Source organism: Neodiprion pinetum, chromosome 4 (assembly GCF_021155775.2).
Source record: "Neodiprion pinetum isolate iyNeoPine1 chromosome 4, iyNeoPine1.2, whole genome shotgun sequence".
NCBI classification, from domain to species: Eukaryota; Metazoa; Arthropoda; class Insecta; order Hymenoptera; family Diprionidae; genus Neodiprion; species Neodiprion pinetum.
Genome location: NC_060235.2, coordinates 2,131,652 through 2,151,733, shown reverse-complemented (window position 1 = coordinate 2,151,733; position 20,082 = coordinate 2,131,652). Strand labels below are relative to the sequence as shown.

Genomic DNA, 20,082 nt, shown 5'->3' with positions numbered 1-20,082 from the left:
CCAATTTCTGTAAAAATTCGTAGTAGCGGTAGAAATTTTCACCAGGGCGAGCTTTTATAATGCATTTTGCTGATTACACGAAGCAGGAGAGTAAGCGATCGATTTTTACTATAGGTTTACCAAAAAACATATACACGGTTGATTATAGATGAACTAAAGAGGGTTGCGGGGGAGGGGGAAGGGGAGAAGGGGAAACTATGGAATGTTTTTTGCCTGCTGTGATATCACAGGGGTGGTTTCTTCCTCAACTTTGTTGTTCAAGCGTATTAATAGAACGCTAAAATACCTGGATATACATAAAAACGTGTTTCACGGTCGAAAAGCCAAGCTTTTTACAATAAGTCCCAGTTTACACACCGTATTGTTGATGTGAAAATAATTTATTCCGCAATAAAACGTGTCTAAGAACAGTTTCTGCATTACGTCACGCTAGAAATTAAGTCGCGGTGGTATTTCTTTTATAGAGTTAATCCGATCGTTTGGATTGAGAATTTTTATCACGCGCTTTGATAATAATATTTCACATTAAGCTCAAGTTACGTTAAATCTCAGGGTCTTGGCTTTTGGAGAAAAATTTCTTTCCTACACTCTGATCTGAAACGACTTCTCGGAGCGACGGACGTTGCATTCCGCGACTCGAAGAATGCTATTCATATCCTGTACCGGAATCGTCGTCCGTCACGTAAAATTCCAACTTTTCATCGTTCCCACGTAAATTCGGAAAATTCTCCAAAGCATTTTCTTCCGTTAGACGTAATGTTATTGCGAGGATCGGCAGCGGCATCGGCCAGCAGCAATCCATAAGATGATACGAAGCCCAAAATATTTTCCTAGAGGCAGTCATATAAACAAAATTGTAGCGCATCGCAACGGCGCCCGTTGAAGCACCCTAATTTTAGAACCGTATAAACCACCACGTCTTGACCATGTTCTAATCGGAAACGTTATACGCATATGTATACACGAAGTTCAAGTCTTTAAACGCTCGAACCTTAGCTGCTTTAAATTTTCGCACGTGCAAAACTACCGAGCATGCAATGTAATCCGCAAATTCCCTCAACTAACAAATAATTTCCTAATAAATTACCAATTCCCTGCGGATCTGGAAATAGAAAATAAGGAATCAAAACGTAGCGAACATTTGCCAAGCATTGTAATACACGTAGATACTTGAACTGTATAAACCTTATAATATCAAATTCTTTATTTCGACGCAGGTATACATGATATACGCAGAAATAAGTTATTCTTGCGTCTGAATTATATACATACATTTCTGGTCTTCTAAATGTAACGCTTATTTATAGTAAACTTTGATTAGCATCGGCGGATTAATGTGGCTGCAGACTCGACGATAGAAAAAAAAAAAAAAAAAAAAAGTTCGAAATAAAACACATTAGACGTGCAGGGATCCATTAAACGTTCAAGTTCGGAATAACAATTTGTTCGATCAGTGAATCTCGTGAAAAAGTTGCAAATTACAAAACTCACTCGAGCCTTTATATTTTAACTAACGAATTTTCCAAAAAAAGAATTACGAAATATCACACAAGGATGCAACAAATAATTTAAAAAATTTCTAAAACCTGATTGCAGTTGGTTACTTGATTACCAATATTTGATATCGCATTAGTATTGAACTGTAAATCAGCTAAGAATTCAACAAGATATTAAAATGTGATTATCAATTGAACCGTCAGCTATTGAACAGTCTCAATGTTATTATTTAAATCTGTTAATCCCTGTGGTTAGGCTTAGACGTAAATTGCGTAATTGAGTGATGAAGTATTTTTAGTTCTGAAAGCGAAAGTAAGAAAAAAACTAAATACTTTTCAAAATACTTTTACGTACCACATGAATACATAAATGTATATTCACAACAGTAACAACATTTTTCATTTATACATATGCATAAATTTTAGGTAATAACTTACTGATCTATGGTTTTGCGTCAAGAAGCCTGGCAAGCTGATCCGGTTCTGTAACTGGTAGCGAACAAACGTGACGATGACATACATAGACCGTTGCTCTATTGTTGAGAGACTTCATGTTGAGGATAACTTTGCTTTTGCGAAATAAAATATTCTCCGGATCTTGGTGATCAACTAAGAGTAGTACCCGTCCGGGAACAAATTTCTCACGAATAACATTCAGTAGCAGTGTCGTATCTGCAGCGTCCTTTTTACCAACCACGTAGATCTTGAAGAAGCAGAGAGTCGGGCATGAAACTTGTCATTTGCGTTCGTTCGGTTACCAAGGGCTTTGCCAACATCTTATGATTCGAACGTTATGTACTCACCTGCGTCATTGAATCGTGGTAATGTAGCAGGGCAGACACGAGTTCCGGTAGAGCAGCGGGAACACGCGTAAGAGATTCTCTGGATGCAATTAGTATTTTGGAAGATTTATCGTTGAACTCTGCATGATCGAGGTAGGCGTTCAATCGTAACAAATTTCTGCACGCTATAGAATTACTTGACGGTTCGGCTCCGTCGTGATCTGTAAGAATGTAATATTATACACTAGCATCTAGTCACCAATTACCATGTAATCTTGATCTAACCATCTTTAAGCCTTAGAATTGCTGTGCGATCTTCCTCGGTTGTAGCAAAATAACCGCCAGCTACAGGATCCCAGAACAAATTGTCCTGTATATCCTGCAATTTTTCAGCAAATTTAAGCCAGTGCGTGTCCAGCGTTGCTTCGTATAAATCGAGCAACCCTTGGACCATGAAAGAGTAATCACCGTGAAATCCATTTATCGGTACACTCCTAAATATTTATATTTCATCAGGTAATAGTCAGTGTTTTCTCTATCGCTAAAACAACTTTTGACAGACTGACTCACGTTTGAGTAATTGTACCTCCTCCCCCATTGTAACAGCTACGTAATAACAAGCCTTTCTCCGCGTCAAATAAGTAACGTTCAACGAAGGCAGCCGCCTTCACAGCAAACTCTATGTAATTCTTGTTGTTCAATGCAAAACCAGCTCTTGACAATCCGCTGATTATTAATCCTGTGTGTATATTTTTTTAAATATTTTTTTATAACGTAGGTATTTGGATACTCTTCAATATTTACCATTCCATGATGTAACTATCTTGTCGTCCAGATGAGGCCTGGGCCTCTTCAATCTGACTTGGTACAATATTTCACGAGCCTTTTGCAAATATTTATTCACATCTTCGAAGCTTAAATCAAAATGCTCGGCAGTCTCGGCCAAACTGCCGTAGACTATCAGTACATTCTGTCCCTTCAGCTCTCCGTGAGGATCCTAGAAAAATGATTCACTCTTCGAGTCCTTGTACAATAATAGGAAGCTGATGTGATGGTAGCAAGTTCAAAAATTGATTTTACGAACTTGCAAATGACCAACATTCCCCTCAGGCTTAACATTGTAGTGAAAAGCAAATAGATCCGATAATTCCAAGTCTTTTTTTCCGGGAATGGGTTTGCCAAGGAGACTTTTTATATCTCCGTAAGTCCACACGTAAAATGCACCTTCTTTTTTTTCCCGAGAATCGTGAGAAGGTAACGAATCTGCATCCTCTGCATTATAGAATCCACCTGCCTGGAAGAAATGTATCATATGGTTGAAAAAAGGAAAGAAAATAGTACCGCTCTATTTTTATTCTGTTCAGTAGCTACTGACCTGGTGACGCAGATCTCGGGTAACATATGTGACAATGTCGTCGACAATATCAGCAAATATAGTATCTTTTGTTATAACAAAAGCATCTGCATAGGACCGTAGAAGCTGAGCTTGATCATATAACATTTTCTCAAAATGTGGTACATGCCATTTACCATCTACAGAGTATCGTGAGAACCCCTAAAGATTATTATTCTCAATATTAAAAAAAAAAAATGCTTTTTTATTAATACACAATAAATTGTAAGATAGGAATAGCTTCGGGTGGCTGTACCTGACCAATGTGATCATGAATCCCTCCATTAGCCATTTTGGTAAGAGTAGTTAAACACATATTCAAGCATTCCTTGCCAAATTCGCTTGACGGATCCCTCGAGTAGGCGTGAAATAGAAAGTTCAAATTAACTGGCTGGGGAAATTTTGGGGCGTCTGTAAATCCGCCAAATTCGTTATCATAGCTGCCTGCCAATTGCTGCACGCAATTTAATCCGCAATCAACTGATGGCTCAGCTGCTTCCTGTTTATAGAAAATAAACTTGACTCAGCAAAAATTTCCAAGCTGCTCTACCGTAGAGCAAACATACTTTATGTAGACTTTCCACACCAACGGATCGCTTCAATACTTCAAGGATTCTGTTGCCAGAATTTAATACATCACTCCTGCTCTCAATCCACTGTAAACAACAAATATCAACACTTGAGATATAATAGGAATAAATTGGTGAAAAAATGGAATACTTGGCAGATAAATATCACGTTGAATATGTACTTTGTGTGCAACGGTGGTCAATACAGTTTTAAAACCAGGTTGACCATACTTGTCGACAGGGGGAAAATAGGTTCCTCCTGTAACAGGGGTCAATTCGGGGGTCAAAAATACGCTCATTGGCCATCCACCATGTCCAGAAATAGCCTGAAACAATTTAATGCAGGAAATGAGTTATTTCTCTTAGATATTTTCGTTAACATAACTTATAGAATGACATCTTAAATGAACATGTGTATATTTACTTGAATAAAAGTCATATATATTTTGTCAATGTCAGGTCTCTCCTCGCGATCAACTTTCACATTGACGAAAAACTGATTCATAACACGCGCGATTTCAGGATTTTCAAAGGATTCCCGCTCCATGACATGGCACCAATGACAGGTGGAATATCCAACTGACAGAAATATAAGCTTGTCGTCACGCCGAGCCTTTTCGATTGCCTCGTCACCCCAAGGAAACCAATGAACAGGATTTGTTGCATGTTGCAAAAGGTAAGGAGACTTCTCAAATGCCAATTTATTTTGGGTTTTACTTTCAGAAGGTTCACCTTTCACCGTCGTCGAGGTCATTCTTACACTGTAAGGAACGAATAACCGTTCACTATGAATATATCTGTAAATGAATGAAAAACAAATATCATTATCAGACTATTTAAAACCAATTGTTGGCTTTATCATGTTTACGAATTTTCTCTCCATGGATATACGAACCTTTTGCTATGATAGTTGTTGACTACCTGAAGCAGTTTAATGTCCTTGGCGGAGAATTTTTTGAATTGATGTTCAGAAGAAAAGCGACGAATTGATGTCCATATTGAACATCTTCGCGGAATCATAACATACATATGTGTTAAAATATAATATTATAAATAATAATTATTGAGTAATTTTCACTTGAATAATTATATAACGAGTTTCAAATTAACCTTATCGCAAAGTGAGAAAAAGATAATAACGTTCATAGGTATACGTGTTGCGTGTATGCGCAATTTTATTTACACATGATTATATATGGCACGTATACCTATACCAAAGCCTATACCAATTCGTTCGCATGTTAGTGCGTATAAATATTTATCACATACACTATTTTGCATTTGGTCTGACAGTTTTGATGATAGTTTTTGACGTTTGACCTACCTTTTCCCCGTGGCTATGTAACCAGCTGAGAACCGCAACGTGGTGTTAAATACTCCTCATACAAAGTAGCTTACATCCGGTCGAAGGATCGACGTTATCACCCAGGATTCCTAGGGATAATTTGATAATGGTGCAATTTTTTGTTTCCCAACTTTTCGAAAAGAAAGGCTTGGACAAAGCTGTCGATCAGCTGGTTTTTCAATACGGATTAATCAGATAAGCACAAGCCTTTCAGCTCCTTCATTTTGAAAATGTGGGAAATAAATGCATATCCGTTTTTAATTGGCTGCACTGGGTGCGCATGCAATTTCCCTAATTTTCAACTAATGGCAAAGGCGTAAATCTAGGGAAAACGCACTCAGTGCAGCCAATTGAAAACGCTTTGAGCACAGTAGAAAAGTGCACACTGCACATCAAAAATCGGAACACACTGCGTTCTCCATGGTTCATCGTATTTGTCATTGCCGCTAAAAAGCGTAGAGTCGTTGCGAAATTCGGATTTCGGGCTTAGGAAGTGCCAAGGCATTCGAACCTACGGTGTGTGTACCAAAGTGCTAACATTACAACCAAATAACCACGTGCCGCGGCGATTAAGCTCACGGAGAGCCTTGCTAAGCTTGGACTAATTTTGCAGATTTAATGTCAGGCATCGCGATCGCTAGACTCGCTGAGGAGAGAAAAGCATGGAGGAAAGACCATCCATTTGTAAGTATTATCTTGTCACTTCTATTACTGCATTGCACTTTTGGATGAAACCGGGTCATTTGGATGGTCCCAAGTTAACCATTTTACCTAGTCAACCATCCCTCCCATTATTACCTGGCCGTAAGGGCATAATAAACCCTCCGAATACATAAATCATGTCATGAAAGATTGTCGTCCACATACACACGCACACACATGTAAAAAGTGCACAGGTCGATCTCATCGTTTTTACCTCAAGTGGTCTAAATTTTTTTTGTTTTTGAATGGGAAAATTTTTCTTCTGAAACCAGATAACCAAACCTAACCTATCTCTTATTCCTTTTGGGTATCTTCATTTATCGAATTACTTGTGCTGAGATCCGAGGCTGTATGTGACATGCTCAAAATTTGTTACAAACACCCAGAGGCGGCCAGATTTTGAATTTCATTTGTTTACTTACAGGGCTTTGTAGCTCGGCCTACAAAAAATCCAGATGGAACACTTAATTTGATGAGCTGGGAATGTGCTATACCTGGAAAGAAAACTGTAAGATATTGCAAGTCGTTGCTCCTAAAAATCTGCCTTGAATTTATTAAAATCTGATGGTAATTTTCTTTGTAGACTCCATGGGAAGGCGGGCTGTACAAGTTGCGAATGATATTCAAAGACGACTATCCTTCCAGTCCGCCAAAATGCAAATTCGAGCCCCCACTTTTTCATCCTAATGTTTACCCTTCTGGTACTGTATGCCTATCTCTCCTAGATGAAGAAAAGGACTGGCGACCAGCCATAACAATCAAGCAAATCTTGCTAGGAATCCAAGATTTACTTAATGAACCAAACGTTAAAGATCCCGCCCAAGCAGAAGCTTACACTATTTACTGGTGAGTACTCAACGAGGCATAGATTGAGTTTTTTTTTTCCAAGTCTACAGCGACAACATCACTTATTGAAACTCAATTATTGCAGCCAGAATCGTTTGGAATATGAAAAACGAGTGAAGGCGCAGGCAAGAGCAATGGCACCGCAAGAATAAAAAACACGAACGTTCCACCTACCACAAAGCAAAACTTTATTTTCTAAGCCTGCAACAAATATAATATAACATAATGCAAACTATATACAAATAATTTTTCCCCCACTTACAATTTACATGACCATAAATGTTGCATACATATACATAGGTAAGTAAAAACAGAATCATCATTTTATTTTCTTCTATGTATAATTATCAATGAAATTGTTTATTATCAACGAGTGCTCGATATCAGTGAGATTATCTTCTGCCTGATAAATTAATAATTATCCTATTCGAAATCCATGCCAAGGACAATTATCTTTCATTATATAATGTACATGTAAGAAAAGAGGAAAAAATGTGTTACACATCGTTAGACTTATAATGACTCTATGCGCAAACCGAAGATCAGGTTTTGCAAATGTAAATCTAACCATGATTATACTATAAAATTATTCTAGGAAGCTGAGTCGATTAATGTTTGTCTCTAAGTATTTATACTCGATGTATCCAATAAAATTTGTGTAAAAATAGGAGCTTTGATAGCGTAGTCTCAGAAAAGGACGTCATATAGTGAAGAGAGGAAATTACATTTATTTTTTTATTTTTTCTTGTTTTTTTTTATCATTAAAATATTCCACATATCGTTTTACATTGTTCTGTCGATTAAAATCAATAAACAAAAAATTAATATGAATTTTAAATCGAAGCCTTATTACTTCAAACCAAATTTCAAGCCTTTCAAAATAGTTTCTGCATTCTCGTTATTATACACAATATGAAGTTATGACATTTACTTGGAAATAATGTCACTATGATTTCGGAGTGATGTTCATTGAGCATGTAATAAATTGCTCAGTACGCTGCCTCGAGCAAAGTCTAGTAATTTAAAATATTCAATGGCTATTCATGCGCAAGTAGGTTAAAGTCATCGATTGATATATCGATCAATGAAATCTGCTATTCACAGATGACACTGTGTCCATCGCTTTAATCTTCTTAATCCACGTCAAAGCCGGCGCATGTGTGCGCCGGACCCGAGAAGCAACCTGTAGCTGCGTAGCAGCCGCGAACCGCGATGGTGGGGCGTATTTAGTATTTCCTTACATTCGCCCGATGTACTTTGCTCATAGCGGCGGCGGCGGTTTGTATAGTGTGTCAATTTTCGGTGCTCGTGCAGTGTGCGTTCGAAATTCAAACATGCTGTTCAACTCGGTGAGTAAAATAAATGCGGGGATAGTGTCATCGTGCATTGTTGGATTTGCATTATCCTACTATGCATACATCGTTGAAACATCGAAGGAACACGACAGTTCCTACGAAGCCATGTGTGATATCAGCGAACATATCAGTTGCACCAAAGCCTTCATGTCTGAGTGAGTAGTTTCACGTTATTCTTCCAAGAATTATCGCATCAAAGTTCATGACCCAGCCTGTAGTTTTAACATGCCCTATAAAAACCAACGTGCTTATCGCGTTGCCGAATTGAAGTTGGCTGCAGGTTGCTATTCCACAAAATTTTTAATTCTTCTCAAGTGTTTTTCCATCTGTCTAGTGATGAACAATCCATGCTGCAACTAATGTAAAAACTAGTAAAACGTCAACAATCTGTTATCAACCTTCAAGTGTGTTTGTACAAATTGTCATTGTTACAAAACTGAAAATCTGGGAGTCGTAATATTTGTTCTGTAGTACATTTTTTTAAATGGCTTTTCAGATATGGAAAAGGATTTGGCATCATTCCAGAGAATTCGCCGTTCTATTTTCCCAACAGCATCTATGGACTGGTCTTTTTCGTCAATTTCGCATTACTAAGTATGCTTTTCTTCAGTTTTGTTTTTTTACTCTAAAAACGAGACACATTGACATTCTATAAATGCACAAAGTATTAGTATATACTGATTTAAACTTATTCCAAATCCTTAGATGTTGAAAATTATTATGTGTTTCCCTTCTTCACAGGTGTCTCTAATACGCTTGCTGCAACTACAATGCTCCTGATTTTGGGGGTCCTGGCTAACATGGGTTCAGTTTACCTCGCCGTTATCCTCTACAAGTTGCAAGACATATGCGTTGTCTGCATTAGTACTTACTTGGTCAACGCTGCTAATTTAACTCTTGCGGTCCGTAAATTTAATCTTTTGTCTGAAGGCAGTCCAAAGAAAAGAAAGGCCAACTAATGAGCTACTTTACTACCTAAAACCAATACGTTCAGGAGTCAGATGATTACAAGTTTGAGAATAGAATAAAGGTAAAAAAATATTGAATATTTTATTGACTTATTATATTGTACATATACTCGGTCTGTATATAAATACATATTTCTCTTTAAAGTCGTATTAAACTACTTCATATTAATTGTATTTAGTCATTTGAATTGAAAGATGTTGAAACTGGAATTATTAGAGAATAATTTCACCAATAACTTGCTACTCTCACTTTTATTTCATTATTGCGACAATAAATATTCAATGAATTATGAAATTTGAGGCCTACAACTAATCATAATATACATAATATAGAGTATCCTTTGATATTGCAAATTGATATGATGTATATTACGAGTATTAAACATAACACGTAATTAATAATTAAAAAATTTGGTTAGAACATGATTGATATATCTAAAGATATCTGAGTATGAATCAATATTGGGTGAATATATCTATACAGAATAACATTTGTTACATTTCTTGCTATTATTAATTGAGTATTGGCTGGGTCATAAAATACAGGTCTTACTAAAAACGAATATCAAATTATGTGAAGATACAACAAAGTAAAAGTAATTGATCGTGTATGCATTGATACTGTTCATTTACTAAAGAGACTTGGATTCAGAACAAAAACTGTTGTTACAGTACCCAATTTCTCCATGTATCCTTTATGTAAATTATTCAGCAACTACGTTAATCTTTCAATTCTAAACACTTTAAACGTCATTATTATTGTGTAACAAAAAAATATTACATTAGTCACTCGACGATACTTTACAAAGTTACAATTGTCTAAACCTGTGACGTTACTTATGTAATTAATCGGTTGCAAAGCATAAATTTAATCCTACTAGAATGATCTTTCAAGGCACATATCATCAATCACCTGTCTGAGCTACTGTTCTGATCGAGAGCTGAAAATACCAATGATGTAGTGAGAATTTTGATGCCAAATCGTAATATAAATAATTATTCTGGCATACACAATTAAAACGAAACTCATTTGTTACAGTGGCAATATTTATCTGCAGCTTTCTTACAGATTATGTATGTTTACATATATTTTGGTTATATAACAGTCACTACATTACGCATGAAATTTTTAATTCGTCTCTGGGATGTATAGAGAGAAGTAATTTTTTTCAATGGCAAATAAATCATCATTCCAAGCTAATCTTTTGGCAGTCAAAGTATCATCTTGTAAATGCAAATATCAGTATTCATACTTTGCTGCCTTAAATAAATCTCGATTACTACGGCTTATGCTTGCCAAAATTCCGGGACTTTTTAGTGGTGGAGTTTCATCCAGACGGTTAAGTTGCAAATTCGACTTGTAGGGAACAGAAGGATCGTTTGCTTCTCTATTGGCTTCGACGTTGAAGCTTTTGCTTCTCAATAATGACGATTTATAAGTTCTTTCAGGTTTACTTGGCACTGGGCTTGCATTATTCGCTGCTAACTTCGACGAAGTCACTGTGTTCTTGATAGAAATATTTATCATACTTCCATACTGCCGATTATTATTTATTGAGTGCGTTATCGCTGGTGGAGATTGAGACTTTTGCTGTCTTTGATTGGAACGGGGCCGCGTCAATGTTGAGGATGATGCATATGGTTGTCTGTTTTGGGTGTGCAACTTCCGTGGCAGGGTTTGTGTGCTCCGGAACTGTTCGTTTCTGTCATACTCATTTGCCAATCGACTTGTAGACTTGCTGAATCGACCGATAGAACTTGCAGGCTCAACTCTGTGCATAATAGGTAATACTCAAGACACTACATATGCTAAATATTATATTTTCCTCGAGTGTTTCTGGCCTGATGTAAAAATTGCTACAAATATCAGAGTGATGTTTACCTTGGCTCAGCATCTTGTCGACTTGACTGTTGATGATGTCTGCTTGTAGGTTTGGAGCCGCTGTATCCCATTTCACGTCCATAAATGCTCCCTCCGAATGGATCCTCACCCAAGTAATATCTGTGGACAGGTGGACCTCCTTCATTAGATTGCTGCCAATGTGCTTTAGCTGCTTTTGGGGATCGCGGTGGTCGTTCCGGCGGTTCGTTTTCTAAATCCGACTGAGTCACCAGAGGTATATTTTTATCAATAACATTATACTGAAGATAAGTTGATGTGTGGTCAGTCTGCGTTACAGACGAAGCTGTATTGTTCCGTTTGGTTTTCCTCTCCGAGCTCGCTGATCGTAGTTTGCCTACCAGCTTTCGAAAAGACTCGCCAATCTTGTATTTCGAATTGCTTGTTGCTAAGAACAGAGATTCTTACTTTAGATATGAGTTTTGCAAGAACTTTTTGCAAAATAACTTTTCTTCTAATCAACGCGATTGAAACGTCACCTTTTGGAGTCCGAGTGTTGACTGGTTGAGGTATTGCTTTCGTTACTTGATTTGGTGGAGGCTGAGCTGGAATTGGTGATGTAGAACGAGATCCACCAGAGATTTTAGGGCTCGGAATCTTATCGCTACGGGTTGCAAATTCTTCTTTTTGTATGGCACGGCTCCGGTTTTCCCATGTTCGTTGTACAACATTAACTGGACTGCCTACTCGTCCTATATTCTGATTTTTTTCTTCTTGTCTGGCCAAGAGCTAGAAAATACACACCGTTATTTTGTTTCCTCGAAACTCGTCAGGGACACTTATTGACAAGCTAATTACTTGTTCTCTAGCTCTTCGACGTAGTGGGGGTGAGGGCGCTTCCGGTGTATCCTGCAGTTCAATTTTATTCCTCAATTCATGATGCTGGTGACGCGACGATCCATAACTGTTTGAATATGTCCAATCAACTGGATTTCTTCCAGCTTCTTGATGTCCGTTGCTTCGGGCATTTTCCGGGTAAGAGTTCATTGACGTATTGGATACCTGCAAGTTGTGCTTTTCTAAAAACAAAATCAACGACGTTTCGTTAATATGTGCACAAAAAATGAAAAATGTAAATGATTGTATTCACCAACCTGCCATATTTTGGTTCTGATATCTTTCAGACCATTCACTAATCCCGTGATAGTACCCAGCTGAAGAACTCGAGTCTCGCCTATCCGTCTTCTTGGTCGGAGTCTGCTGATGACTAGAGTACGATGTACTTAGGTGGTTTCTGTCCCAGCCATTGTCTCGATCTCTCGAGGGAGACATCGGTAGAGATTTCATGGTTACATTGATGAAGCTCGTATTGGTTCCAGTTTGAACAGGTGGGTCGTCCAAGTCCAAGGAGCCGTGAGAGGAGCGAGATTCGCTTCCAAAATGGCTCTCAAGCCACTTTGATGTCTCCACTTTCCTCGCCTCATCCTCCTCTTCCAAGTCCAGAGGCTTTTTGGTCAGCGCATCTTTACGGCTGATAGGCACATTTTCTGGGAGACCTGGAAACCTCTTATTTCAAATACGAGAAAAGTTTAAGCTCTGTAAAGTCTAATACCAAGAGTGTCATTTTTGAATACCAGAGTGTTTATGGAGGCGCGTGGTCCGCATCGTTGTAGGAACTGGAGGCCAATCTCCTGTCCTTTCTCCCTCAGTGTTTTCAGAGACGAATCGCATCTCACGAGCAACTCTTTCTCCACCTGAAACGTAGTCAACCAGCTCTTCGTCTTTCTGTTTTAAAAACCTGTGAGACCCTTCTTTTCTCACTTCCTTTTCATCGTCCCCATAATCTACTGCCTCCTTATCATCTGGCACCTCGTCGTCATTTACCTGTAACCAAGCCATTAATCATTTCTAGGGACAGGTTTTCAAATTGCAGTATACCTATTAACTGGTCACATACCTCCTCGTGTTCTACGGTACGTTTAGTTTCAGTAATGATACGACCATCGGCTTGAATTTGACTCTTCTGTAGTTTGTTCTCTGTGTCCGTTACTTTATTACTTCTCGTCGTGTGCTGAACCACACGTGGTCCAGTTACAGGCACAACTTGCTTTGATGATTCCGCTAGAGCAGCCCTTAAGTCTCCCTTGTTGGTTTGAATAGCTTTCAAATAAACCTGGGAGTACAAAATACAAAGAAATTCATGAATTTTCAACAAAAACAATAATCGCATCTTACAATTAATTCACTCAAAAAGTATATAACTGATGATAAATAACTATGAGTAAATATGATCACGGTATAGTAGAAAAATTCATTTAATGTTTTAATCCCGCGATACCGTCGATACACACGAGCGTTCACGTCGGCGACTATTTTTGCATCTGCAGAAAGGTGAGCCGTAAAAGAAAGGTCATTCGTTAAGTCGCGCACCTGCTTTCGATTTGCATACCGATATAACGTTGTACAGTAGATGGATAGATGTATCGCGTCGTATAATTTATGAATTCGATAGCTATTAAGGTTTATGTATTAATTATTCCTCGGCTTTTTCATCGAGTCAACGTTTATTTGTATAGACTTTCTCGCTATTTGCAACGTATACTTTTTAAATTTATAATGACAAAGTAATCGAGGACAATTCGTGCTTTAAACAACTATTGTAACAATATGAGTTGTGCATACAAATTTACTCGTGTAAACGAACGGGCTCTCAAGAGTTATAATGAATATACCGTTACCAATTACCACCTACAACTGTTTGTTTGAATTTTTTAGTTCACACGGATTCAGGACTTTCTTCAAAACGTTATAGTTTGACCCAAGATGAAAAACCGGAGAAATATTTCATCGACGTGTAACGTACACGGCCACAGAATCGTTCCGTGCAGATTAAGACTTTTCGGAGAGGAACTGCAGACTTCTCTGGGAGCAATAAACACGAAATTTATTCTCATTCGAATTAGTTTGTACACTTGGCGTGATTCAAAAATCGTGAATTTCCGATGGAATCGAACACGAAGTAGAATGTATACGCCTAACGTGACCGCAAGGTGAGGAGATCGGACCGTGCAACAGGGTAATATATACTGCGAGCAGTTTAAGACGAGAATCGCCTGCAGAATCGGGGGCGATGACATCGGAGCTACGCCTCGGACCAGCTCGGCTACAGCTGGCGATCAACCGCGTCCTTGAACTCCTAAAAACCGGCAGAGATGATCAGGAAACAAGAATCTGGACCACTCGTGCGGGGAAAAATGAAGTCGATCACAGGAGAAGGATCACCCGCACAGCGATGAACCCTCTTCTAATTGTAAATCAACTTTCGTCACACCTTGAGCGCGGTTCTTGTTAAACAGAGGTATATTATATGTATACACGAACGCGTTTACCGATATGCATTTATGAATCTCCAAGTACGAGTGCCCGCAAATACGACGATACAAGAAGAGATCGATCATGAACGCTTTAACGAATACTTAAAGAGTAATTGCCTCAAATTTTACAATCGATTCATTGATCGGAGCGGATACCTAGCGTTCTGCGAATTATTTCTGATTGGAAAATCGTTTTGGTACTATGTTTCTTGATGGGCAGCTGGTGTGAGTTTTGCGCGAATGTAAAGATGCTGGAGCCGGCGAACTCGTCTCACCGTCCGTCCGATTTTCGGAAAAATTTCTATCGTACGTAATATCGCGACAAGGTTGTTATCTAAACTCACAGTTAATATCAGTCTGGGTCAGTCCGCGACCCCACGGAACAAGTAACGCGTTGTTGACTCTCGGTGCCTTCGCAGACTCGCGAGACTGATCCCGAGACTACCGCGAAGAATCAAGTGAAGGGAGAGAGAGAACAAGAGAGGGAGAAAAACGGAGAGAAAAAGATCAAGAGTTTCTTGTACGTGTTTCGTTCCTGACATATACTGTACCGTATATCTTACACGTGCACATAGGTTTACATGTATATGTTTGCGTGTCACCGATTCACCGCGATGATTATAATAGTAGCAGCTATAATAACTGATTATACGAACGTCGATGGTGGAAACTTGTAAGGAGACAGATATTTTATTGCACAGAAATCTGCATCGATCGATTATAATTGTTAAATATCAACGTATATAACGGATGCTGTGTTCGAGTTTTCAAATTGCTTTAAGCTTTATACATATTGACTATTATTACACACAAGAGCTTTCACTTTGCACTGTGACAATTTGATACCGGGTATTGTATTCCTATGTTATACCTATCTGTATACAGACTAGCTACCATATTTAGATCGAGAAACAATAATGCTTTGGTTCAAATATTGGCTAAAGAATTTACCTCCTATAATACACGTACCTAGGTATGCAATTGTTTCATTTTTAATTGCTTTGGCCATCTCGCGTACGATGCGTTCATTCATTCTTTCGTTCATCATACATACTTGGTAAATCTAAAATGTACAGAGCAACGAATAGTCGATGGTCGCATTACCTCGTCGGAGATGTCGCCTAGTTGTTGACGGTCCTCCGTCTCGAGGCGTTCCTCGATCTCTTCCCTACTCCTCACCACCGTCTCGTTAGATTCCTTTTGCAATATGCTCGGAGTTCCGGACGATTCGTGACCCGCACGATCCTCGGTCCACTCGATCTCTTTCGGCTCATCACCGGCAGTCTTGCGCTGCAATTACACGCGTCGAATGGTCATGCACTCGTTGTTTCCCCCTGGTTAGTTTACGGATTTCTGTAAAGCGTGTAAAACCCACCTCGTGGGTCGTGTGCTCCTGCTGTTCCACGTCCTCGGTGGTATTCGTAGTGACGACCGGCCCCGAGTCGACGACCACCTCGCCGTCCTCGAGGACAACCTGCCGTTTCACCCGTGTTTCGATCTGCCGCGTCGTCGTGATCTCCTTCTTTTTTCGCGTCTCCCATTCCTCTGTAATTATCGTCAATTTCTAATTCATCCAGTTTGTAGAATATAATCGCCTCGCGATGCGGCTCGTGACTGTTCGCAGTGAAACGCTGCTGCGTTTACAAGTATAATGTGCAAACATTCGAATGCAGTATGTAGGTGTAGGCGCAATATCACCGGCTTTAAAATCATATATGTCCACAAATCAATCAAACGGTTCTCGCGACCGGCTTTCAATGATACATATAGATATAACAGAACGACACGACTTGGCTTTCTCCTTAAGGAAAGGGCCGCAAGAAATCAGATGTTTACATATAGCGGCTGCGCGTGCAGTTCCGGATGAAGTGAAAATCCAAATATCGTCGATTTATTTTCATACCAAGTGTAGAAATATACGTATATATGTCACGTGAGTGGGATTTTCCTTTCCGCATTTACAAGAATAGTATAATTAAATTTATACATTTCACTGAAAATGTAGCTCACCTTCTTTGACTGTAGCAACTGCGTTTTCATGATCGATCTGCAAAAAAAAAAAAAATCTTGTACGATCATGTAATTCAGAAAGAGAATAATTACGGTTATTTTTTTTTTTTTTTTAATACTTCTTACGAACAATATACAGAAAATCTGAGACGCGCGTGAAATTTGTAGGTATTTTTCAACTTTAATTCTGATCACATATAGCCTGCAGTCTTTCGTAGATGATCTAACTCTTAAACGTTTCACCTATAACCAGACATAATATTCAGAGTGACATCATCGTCGATGAATGTCCCAAGAGTCCGTATATCCGTGTAGAAAAGTTGGTTTTAGACATATATATCTCCACACCTGTTGTGAATGTAATATATTTTGACGCGAGTCGCATAATTTATTCTCTATAAGAATTTTCCAGATATATTAGAATTTGTTCATAAACTTTAAAAGAAGAAATGTCATTCAATCTGCGCTGCAATCTGCATGCAAGACGTGACGCATCTCGATCCTCGTACCTATCGATGCGATCTTTTCGTAGTTTTAAACACGCAGATATATCGTTACGACTATCACGAATGTATTGTGATTTTTTTCCGCCGTGATTGCAGAGTATAGAATTTTGGCAAGATGATCATCGATACGAGAAAACTCACGTTTGCAGTGACTGACGCCGCGGCTGCGGGCCGGGCTTCGTATCGCCGCGTTGAAATCACCTCCATAGCATTTGATACTGTAGATCTGCGAGCTGCAAAGCCCGTGCCTATAATACAAAACAATTTCATTACGATTATAAAACTAGTTTTTACCATTACAATGATGCGCGTATACCCATGTATAATATATATACATGTGTGTGTGTGTGTGTGTGTGTGTGTGTGTATATACCTATATCTGTATAATCAAATATGGATAGAAGTTACGTACGCTATAACATGTTAGTCCGCCTACACGGAAGAAATTTTTTATCTAAATACACGTATACGGAAGAAGAGGGGAAAAAATAACTCAGAACGATAAGATAAACTGGGTGTTATTATAGTACAGTTTGTGCGATGTGTCAGAAAATTCGAATCCAATGTATGTCTGGCATTGCCAAGTAACGCACGGTCTTTACGATAGCCACAGCTACGCGTATGATACATTCCTATAACATAAAATATCTGCAGAGGTACATGATTTGTAAATTAATATTTTATAGGCGTACGATCTTTACTTATTCGCGTCATTACGCGCTATTGCGGGGATCCTCACGCGGAAGTCGAAGGACGAGCTACGAGAGTGTATATGTGTAAGATATAGGTATATACATACATACGTATATATAAGCTTTGAAAACATCGGTGTATAGGTATGATGACGCGAGGATGGTGATCGCTAAAACGGGCGTGCACGACTCTACAAGTGTGTTACCAATGCAAACGCGCGTATACGAATCCCCGTGCGTGTGCCTTCATATATGTACACGTATCCACGTGTATAGGTAGGTATATATCTATTTAATCTATATGCGCGCAGACGCAATATTTGCGTAAGTCTGTCAGAGGAAAAGCTAGACCTCCTATGTATAGGCATGCAGGTGACAAATTTGTTGTTGACCTCCGCGAGGGTTCTGATGCTGCATAATTGACTATGTGGGATTCTATTTGGACAGGAATATAATGTAATGTCATTCTTGTCTTGCATCAAAGAATATACTATATTATTATGTATAGGTATATATAAATGTATATTTGAATCTTGCCGATTTAGTGACATTTTTTTTTTTTTTCTTCTTGGTTCTCATTTAATTTCTACACATGACGTTATGAAAAAATTTAAAATGAAATTCTGGTTAATTACCTTATTGTTTTTATTAGAATGGGAGACTTGAACGCTTAATGACACGCGACTTATCGACGCAATCGTGGGTGGCTATACGAGGATACTACGTGACGCTTGTTCACCAAGGCTGTGTGACCATTTTGAATGAAAATCGGTGGGAGCGGCACGATTATTTGACGTTCGTCGCATATTTTCCGCGGGCAAATAATACGGCTGATATATAAGCGCGGTGCGAATTGTGCGCATGTGTGAAAATCAGAATGATTGATGTAAAGTTTTTACACTTGCCGAAAGGGAGAAAAGGCAAAACTTGTGAAAATCAAATACGGGAATTAACCCATTTCGATACAATGTATAGGATATGATTATGCCTGTACACCTAGAAATACGCGGGCGTGCACGCTTGCAAAATTTCATTCCTTGGTTCTGCGGGCGAAAATTGACACCGCGAACACAGCTGAGCTTACACCTTATGTATGCATAATACCTGTGACATGTGTACACCGCATTATAATATGCACTGTGCAAATTCTTAGCCTGCCACTTCCCACGTTCTCGTCGCACTCGCGATCCGTTATATAATATTACTGGTTCGCGGTACCGTCTGCCGAATGCAATTTAAACTATTCGCGTGTGTCTATGAAGGAAATGAAAAACAAGTATTATATTGTATATATAAGTACGCTGAAAAATACGAGTATAATGATTGAAAAATCCATGCGTATTTATCGATGCAGTTTAAAAAAAATACAAAACTCACGGGTGATTTCTGTGCGAGATTTTAACGAATTCAGTTGCCGGTCCAATCTCTTTCCCCTTTTCTTTCTCCGAATATGATAAGTATTATAATAACGTCGTCGATGCTGGCATCTGATTAGTCATCTTGAATACGATTCTCGTATAAAGTAGGTGAGCTAATAAGGTGCGAAGAAAAAAAGTTGCGAGACGACGTTTTTACGGGAGAAATTTGTCGAAACTGCACTGCACCGCGGATATTTCCATTGAACGTTGGATAATATTCAATCAGGGCGAAAATCTCACCGCGACATCGAAAACACCTTCGAATCGGCTGCGTGTCGTGCGGTATAAACTGCCACTGGGATACTTTGACCGCGAACTACGAAGCGCTGCAGAAACGACGATCTACCGCGCAGGTCGGCCTATTCGAACAATTTGAATGAAACCGCAGGCGTTAAGAATGACTTGGCGCGCACCTGCAGCGTATAAAAAACAGTGAACAGTGCATAAGGCATGAGGCATGTGCGACTCGGATGTGACACTGGGAACTACTGACTCGGAGATTTGAGATCGAGCCTCGTCGACAACGGTGCTCGCGGATGGCGGTCGCGTGGTGGTGGTCAGCGTTCGGGTACACAGGTAAACTCATGTCAGTTATACTAGCTGCTGCAGCCTGAGCCTCCGTATCAAACGGCGACAAGTCCGAATATTGCGGATACATCGGGGTCGGTAAAGGCCGTCTATATATCCACCTATGCCTATGGATACGTGTGCGTAATACGGTACCAAGTTTCGCTCGGATTCAACAGTACGGAATTAAAAGTTGAGAGTTGAGAGTCAAGAGTCGAG

The 20,082-nt window shown here is 39.1% G+C and overlaps 4 protein-coding genes across 12 annotated transcripts; 2 read left to right on the top strand and 2 right to left on the bottom strand.

Annotated features, from left to right (window-relative positions):
- Positions 1–1,182: 1,182 nt before the first annotated feature.
- Positions 1,183–5,581, bottom strand: LOC124217201 (spermatogenesis-associated protein 20). 6 transcript variants are annotated; one of them, XM_069135825.1, is made up of 13 exons: positions 5,565–5,581; positions 5,136–5,246; positions 4,665–5,037; positions 4,423–4,566; positions 4,238–4,327; positions 3,928–4,170; positions 3,654–3,833; positions 3,363–3,572; positions 3,083–3,275; positions 2,849–3,017; positions 2,564–2,772; positions 2,300–2,499; positions 1,183–2,199 (listed from the first exon to the last, which is right to left on the bottom strand). In XM_069135825.1, exons 3-13 carry the CDS (start codon positions 4,992–4,994, stop codon positions 1,939–1,941), a joined length of 2,229 nt encoding a protein of 742 aa, XP_068991926.1. In that variant the 5' UTR covers positions 4,995–5,037; positions 5,136–5,246; positions 5,565–5,581; the 3' UTR covers positions 1,183–1,938. The 6 variants fall into 6 exon arrangements, with proteins under 6 accessions (XP_068991926.1, XP_046478548.1, XP_046478549.1 ...); XM_046622592.2 differs by lacking the exon at positions 5,565–5,581 and having other exon boundaries at positions 1,183–1,797; positions 1,935–2,199; positions 5,136–5,552; XM_046622593.2 differs by lacking the exon at positions 5,565–5,581 and adding an exon at positions 5,351–5,552.
- Positions 5,582–5,971: 390 nt separating this feature from the next.
- lwr (ubiquitin conjugating enzyme lesswright) lies at positions 5,972–7,801 on the top strand. Its single transcript, XM_046622603.1, has 5 exons — positions 5,972–6,101; positions 6,199–6,269; positions 6,712–6,795; positions 6,871–7,133; positions 7,219–7,801. The coding sequence occupies exons 2-5, from the start codon at positions 6,204–6,206 to the stop codon at positions 7,283–7,285; spliced, it is 480 nt and encodes a 159-aa protein (XP_046478559.1). The 5' UTR covers positions 5,972–6,101; positions 6,199–6,203; the 3' UTR covers positions 7,286–7,801.
- Positions 7,802–8,309: 508 nt separating this feature from the next.
- Vkor (Vitamin-K epoxide reductase) lies at positions 8,310–10,216 on the top strand. The gene is made up of 3 exons (XM_046622602.2): positions 8,310–8,643; positions 8,985–9,082; positions 9,230–10,216. Exons 1-3 carry the CDS (start codon positions 8,384–8,386, stop codon positions 9,445–9,447), a joined length of 576 nt encoding a protein of 191 aa, XP_046478558.1. The 5' UTR covers positions 8,310–8,383; the 3' UTR covers positions 9,448–10,216.
- On the bottom strand, positions 9,514–19,792 carry chas (chascon). 4 transcript variants are annotated; one of them, XM_046622588.2, is made up of 12 exons: positions 19,256–19,792; positions 17,328–17,434; positions 16,681–16,717; positions 16,046–16,215; positions 15,775–15,960; positions 13,254–13,469; positions 12,931–13,180; positions 12,451–12,852; positions 12,155–12,375; positions 11,836–12,085; positions 11,339–11,744; positions 9,514–11,228 (listed from the first exon to the last, which is right to left on the bottom strand). In XM_046622588.2, the coding sequence occupies exons 2-12, from the start codon at positions 17,391–17,393 to the stop codon at positions 10,697–10,699; spliced, it is 2,736 nt and encodes a 911-aa protein (XP_046478544.1). In that variant the 5' UTR covers positions 17,394–17,434; positions 19,256–19,792; the 3' UTR covers positions 9,514–10,696. The 4 variants fall into 4 exon arrangements, with proteins under 4 accessions (XP_046478544.1, XP_046478547.1, XP_046478543.1 ...); XM_046622591.2 differs by having other exon boundaries at positions 19,537–19,792; XM_046622587.2 differs by lacking the exon at positions 19,256–19,792 and adding an exon at positions 18,983–19,199.
- Positions 19,793–20,082: the final 290 nt, after the last annotated feature.

Excerpts from the sequence above, each read along its gene's own strand:
- Vkor (XM_046622602.2), top strand. The coding sequence starts at position 8,384 with ATGTACTTTGCTCATAGCGGCGGCGGCGGTTTGTATAGTGTGTCAATT. Across the intron at positions 8,644-8,984 it reads ACCAAAGCCTTCATGTCTGA|ATATGGAAAAGGATTTGGCA; the intron begins GTGAGTAGTTTC and ends ATGGCTTTTCAG. Across the intron at positions 9,083-9,229 it reads CGTCAATTTCGCATTACTAA|GTGTCTCTAATACGCTTGCT; the intron begins GTATGCTTTTCT and ends CCTTCTTCACAG.
- lwr (XM_046622603.1), top strand. The coding sequence starts at position 6,204 with ATGTCAGGCATCGCGATCGCTAGACTCGCTGAGGAGAGAAAAGCATGG. Across the intron at positions 6,270-6,711 it reads GGAGGAAAGACCATCCATTT|GGCTTTGTAGCTCGGCCTAC; the intron begins GTAAGTATTATC and ends GTTTACTTACAG. Across the intron at positions 6,796-6,870 it reads CTATACCTGGAAAGAAAACT|ACTCCATGGGAAGGCGGGCT; the intron begins GTAAGATATTGC and ends TTTTCTTTGTAG.
- LOC124217201 (XM_069135824.1), bottom strand. The coding sequence starts at position 5,269 with ATGTATGTTATGATTCCGCGAAGATGTTCAATATGGACATCAATTCGT. Across the intron at positions 5,038-5,135 it reads AACAACTATCATAGCAAAAG|ATATATTCATAGTGAACGGT; the intron begins GTTCGTATATCC and ends ATTCATTTACAG. Across the intron at positions 2,773-2,848 it reads GGAGGTACAATTACTCAAAC|GAGTGTACCGATAAATGGAT; the intron begins GTGAGTCAGTCT and ends ATAAATATTTAG.
- chas (XM_046622587.2), bottom strand. The coding sequence starts at position 19,004 with ATGCGGTGTACACATGTCACAG. Across the intron at positions 16,216-16,680 it reads AGTTGCTACAGTCAAAGAAG|AGGAATGGGAGACGCGAAAA; the intron begins GTGAGCTACATT and ends CGATAATTACAG. Across the intron at positions 13,181-13,253 it reads GTACCGTAGAACACGAGGAG|GTAAATGACGACGAGGTGCC; the intron begins GTATGTGACCAG and ends GCTTGGTTACAG.